Source organism: Phyllobates terribilis, unplaced genomic scaffold (assembly GCF_046119375.1).
Source record: "Phyllobates terribilis strain yellow unplaced genomic scaffold, ASM4611937v1 Scaffold_5666__1_contigs__length_50057, whole genome shotgun sequence".
In the NCBI taxonomy this organism is placed as follows: domain Eukaryota; kingdom Metazoa; phylum Chordata; class Amphibia; order Anura; family Dendrobatidae; genus Phyllobates; species Phyllobates terribilis.
This window is the reverse complement of record NW_027368411.1, coordinates 34,814-39,497: the sequence shown is the minus strand read 5'-3', so window position 1 is coordinate 39,497 and position 4,684 is coordinate 34,814. Positions and strand designations below refer to the sequence as shown.

General features: G+C 35.9%; 1 protein-coding gene across 1 annotated transcript; it reads left to right on the top strand.

Annotated features, from left to right (window-relative positions):
* Nucleotides 1-1,072: 1,072 nt before the first annotated feature.
* On the top strand, nucleotides 1,073-3,619 carry LOC141250418 (uncharacterized). Its single transcript, XM_073669963.1, has 8 exons — nucleotides 1,073-1,148; nucleotides 1,236-1,314; nucleotides 1,413-1,492; nucleotides 1,586-1,652; nucleotides 2,118-2,183; nucleotides 2,848-3,021; nucleotides 3,092-3,218; nucleotides 3,515-3,619. The coding sequence occupies exons 1-8, from the start codon at nucleotides 1,073-1,075 to the stop codon at nucleotides 3,617-3,619; spliced, it is 774 nt and encodes a 257-aa protein (XP_073526064.1).
* Nucleotides 3,620-4,684: the final 1,065 nt, after the last annotated feature.

Here is a 4,684-nt window from a genome sequence, read left to right as displayed (position 1 = left end):
CATTCAAAGAAGAGGTGATAAACATCTTTGAAAAGATTTTGACCGACAATACGATTGATCAGGACTAGGATATTCTTTTGGTGAAGTGTTGCTTTTGTTGGTAGATTGTTGTGAGATAATTTTCATAGAGAGTTTTTTATTTTAGGATATGCATCAAGTTTTCATATCCAATAATGGTAGTCCTTAATAAGGGATTTATTATTAGGTAAAAGTTCATAGGCTAATTTGGTGATAAAAGTACCATTTCGGTTAGAACTCCAACTTAGCTTGTCAGGGATATTGTTGATATATAGTAGTATTTTGCCTATGTGACGAGTCCTCGTTAGCGAAAAGCTGTCTGATTTTATTTTCTTCCCATTTTTGGTTAGTAGTGAGATACTTAACATGGACATTTAAATTAAGATCAACATTAAGTTTAGCAAATTACTTTACATTGATATCATTAATCCAAGGATCTTTCCAAATAGAGATAGATGCACCATTTCTAAAATTCCAAATTAGGCCCCTTTCTAAGTCTTCACATAGTTTTATTAGTTTAGACCATTGCGAAGATTTGATCTTATCATCCCCGGAATGTGTGAATATGGTATAATTCATGATATATTTTTCCTTAATAATGTTCACCCATATGTTATATGGTTCCGTTACTATTTTCCAGATTAGTTTCATTGGAGGAGTTTTATTCATAATTTTCGCTTTCCTAATATTAAGACCCCTGTTATATTTGGATCTATAAACTTTATTTCGACTGATAAAAGGCGAGTGATTGTTATCTTTATTTCAATAAAATATTTTTTTATTTGATTTAATTTATTATGTGTAATCTAGAAAGTTGGATCGAATAAGAGTTTTTTTAGCTGAATTTGTCTAATGTTTTGAATTTTTTCCTTATAAATAAAAAATAAAAAATAACGCATAATCGTTCGAGCTAAGAAAAAAAATAGAACTAGGAAATATTCCAAGTAGAAGCAGGCAGTATATACAGTCCTGTAATTGAAAACTGCAGGATTGGGAAAACAGCATCGCAAACCCTAATTCATCTGGCGCTCCAACCAGTTCAACGAAGGTCTCAATGTCGCACTTCGGAAGAGCCGGCCCTCCAGACATCAGAGACACTTACTCGCTTCTCGTCCTCAACATCACCTTCCGTATATTCACCGCCGCTTATTCGATTTCTACTCATTGATTTTAGCTTCAACCGTTAATTTCCACACGCACCGTTTCTTCTATCGCAGGCACTACGGCTGATGATTTGCACCCGTTGTTCGACAAGTATGGCAAAGTTGTTGATGTCTTTATCCCCCGAGATCGAAGGTTTCTCTTATAATCTTTTTCTTCATGCTTAAGGACTGGTTGTTATGTTATCTCGAGCATGATTCAAGTTCCGCTGTCTTTTTTTCTCTCTCTCCCAGAACTGGAGAATCGCGCGGTTTTGCTTTTGTACGGTACAAGTATCAGGATGAGGCACAGAAGGCTGTGGAGAGGCTGGATGGTGCCTTTCTTTTTCTCACCTGTTTCTTCTTCATCTATCTTTGTGCAGTACTAGTCATAAGGGTTGCTTTTTTCCCACCTTTTCTGTTTCCAGGAAGAGTTGTTGATGGCCGAGAGATGATGGTTCAATTCGCAAAATATGGTCCAAATGCTGAGCGGATGTAAGTGGGTGAAGTTGCTATTTTAACTTAACTGAACCGGAAATCTGTCCAAGACTGTTGATTTCTTTTCTTGGCCAATGAAGATAGTAATGATGTCTGTGTTATTTCTATTCATCTAGGTTGCTTGTTTTCGAACTCTTAATTGTTGGCCATTCTGTATGTCATTTTTAGGGCATACATCTGAAAATTGTCATTCTAATTCTCAAACCATATATAGCTTGTTTAGCTGTACTATTTAATGCTTACCTCTGTAATGTTCTTCAAATTACCCTGGTAACGTTAGTTTCTTGTTCAAAGACTTGGCAGAGTCTTCAAATTTATGCTATCTTTTCTAGTTAGCCTGTTGATATTTTTTTCTTTAATTGAGATGCTCTATAGTGAACTGGTTGTACTTTATCATACTTCCCATAGTCTGTTAAACCAATCTTTCAGCTGGTAGTTATTGTTCTATCTTTGGATGCTCAGTTCAAAGGGGCGAGTAGCAGAATCATCATTCAGAAGTGGCAAACGATCACGAAGCCCAGGCCCAAGGTTGGTATATTTATGTTTTATGCTTTTCTGCACTACGGACATTGTTAAGAGTTAGGGTTTTGTTTGGTATCCATATCTTGATATCAGGTATGAGTATGAAAATGGCTCATACCCATACTTGGTGTTTGGTATTTTAGTATATGGATATCAAGTTGATATACTTGATATCATGATGTACTCATTTTGTACATACTCCATATACTCATTTTTATTATATCCCCTTTTACCTCTTATTGATGAATACTATTATTGTTCTCAAAAATATCAACCGATATCTATATCATATCAAATACAAATATAAGATATCAATCTAAGGGACATGATCATATGCGTACAGCCCATTTCGTGCGTACGTGCGTATATGAACCTCTTTGTGTAATTTAATGAACCTCTATGTTTTATGTTTTGAACCACATAAGAACCTCCGTGTCTTATTTTTTAAACCACCTAAAATTTCAAAAATGAAGGTTCATAGTAGATATGTGGTTCAAAACATAAGACATGGAGGTTCATTAAATTACACAGAGAGGTTCATATACGCACGTACGCACGAAATGGGCTGTACGCACCAGAACCTCCCTCATCAATCTAATACCCAGTATCTGATATCTTAAGATATGAATACCAAACGAGCCCTTAATTAGCTATGATCTCTGTGAGTCAGGCATTCAAGGGAGAGCCATAGGGAGAGAGAATACCGTAGGAGAAGTCGCAGCAGGAGCAGGGATCGCTATTCAAGGGATAGAGATTATCGCCGTCGCAGCAGAAGTAGAAGCTACAGCCGTAGCCCCGCTAGGCCCAAATACGATGACAGACGCAGCCGCAGCCCTTATACAAGGTACATTTTCATAAATATTCCCTTAAATATCCCCTCAACAAACATCTCAAGTAATAAATTCCACTCACAGTGTGTCTCCGCGGCATAGAGACAGCCCTAGTCCAAAGAGAAGATCCCCTTCTTCTCCTACTCCCAAAGACATTTCACCGCGCGCCGTTTCACGCAGTCAGTCCCCTCTCAAATCTGATGCTGCTGATGTAAGCGATGACCTCACCCTCTCCTGCGCTGCAGTGTAATAGTGGTTGCATCATTTCTGACACATACTCTCTCTTTTTTGCAGGAGTAGTAACTAAGTGTTTTCATATTTGCATCTTACAAGCCTGTTCTTCATGTCAGTTGGAAGTTTCTTCAGCCTTGTAATTTCTTTCTTCAAACTCCCTTCATGCACATTCAACTTTTGTTGTGTTTCATGTTTCTTTTTCATTGGAGGAGATTGTCCACTGTCCTAGTTAGACTCTCATATAAACTCATGGTTTAACCTCTGTAGATGTAGCTGATGATGAGAGCTGTTTTAGTTGTTGGTGTTGTTATGGTGGATGATTATGAACCTGTTTGGAATGTGCTGCTTGCTTGCTTGCTTGATGCTGTTGCAGTTTGACAGCTGCTCCTGCTTGGTTAGTATTTCTAGTACTAAGTAGCTATTTGAACTTGTTTTCACTTCCTATAATATCTGGCTAATACTATCAGTTTTAACAGAATTGTTGCCATTTATAGAAATAGGAGATGAGCGTGTATAGTTTACTGCACTCTTTGTCTATTCTCCATAATTTGTACTCTAGTTTAACAATTCTAGAAGAGTTAAAAATGCTGAGGTTGAGAACATTTGTTTTATCAATTTGTTTCATCAATTTATTTCATCTTTCAGAAACACACGGTTTTAGGTGGAAAACATTTTTAGGAAAAAATGCTGAAGTTGTTCAATTTTTGTTTGTATATTTTAAGGTTTTAAAATTGTAGATGTTAAATAATTTGTCGGTATATGAATTTTTAAACTCTAATACTGACAAAATTTTTTAAATATAGCGATTGCGAATTTTGTATACTAGGCTCTGTTCGTGTACTAACTTAAAATCCAATAAGCTAGCTTATTTTTGTTAGGGGTGTTTTTGCCAAACCGTCGCTTAAGTCCAAAATTTCAGCTAGAAATGCTAGATGTAAAATAAGCTAGCTTATCATGATTCAGCTAGCTTTTTCTCAATATTTTTCCACACGCTACCAATCTAGCAGGTACTGGATTGTTGAAGTTCAACTAGTTTTTCTCCAAATTAAATTTAGCTAGATGGAAAACTAAAATTCAGTTAGGATCTTGATGCACCTTCACTCGTGGCTTATCATTCTATTGTATCATGTAGGCTATTCATGTTTAGTGAATAATTCATTTTGTGATTTCAAATTATTACTTTTTTTTGCGAGTAGAGTAGTATAGTGCGTTTCTTAAAGATTCTGCTTAGAGTTTCGAGGCTGGGTGGATAAGGTTACGGGATCGGTACCGATAAAATTTCGAGGTTGATCGTATTTGGGTCATATCGTCTCAGGTTGATCTTATGGGTTAAAAAGTGTATATATAAAATAAATAAATCATATATGTTCAAATTTTCTTAAAAATTAACGCTTTACAGATATATTTTTAAGAATTGGGCTAGAAAACATTTTTATCATAATT

Coding starts and splice junctions, on each gene's coding strand:
- LOC141250418 (XM_073669963.1), top strand. CDS start 1,073: ATGTCGCACTTCGGAAGAGCCGGCCCTCCAGACATCAGAGACACTTAC. Junction 1,315..1,412: donor TTTATCCCCCGAGATCGAAG/GTTTCTCTTATA, acceptor TCTCTCTCCCAG/AACTGGAGAATCGCGCGGTT. Junction 3,219..3,514: donor TCAAATCTGATGCTGCTGAT/GTAAGCGATGAC, acceptor CTGTAGATGTAG/CTGATGATGAGAGCTGTTTT.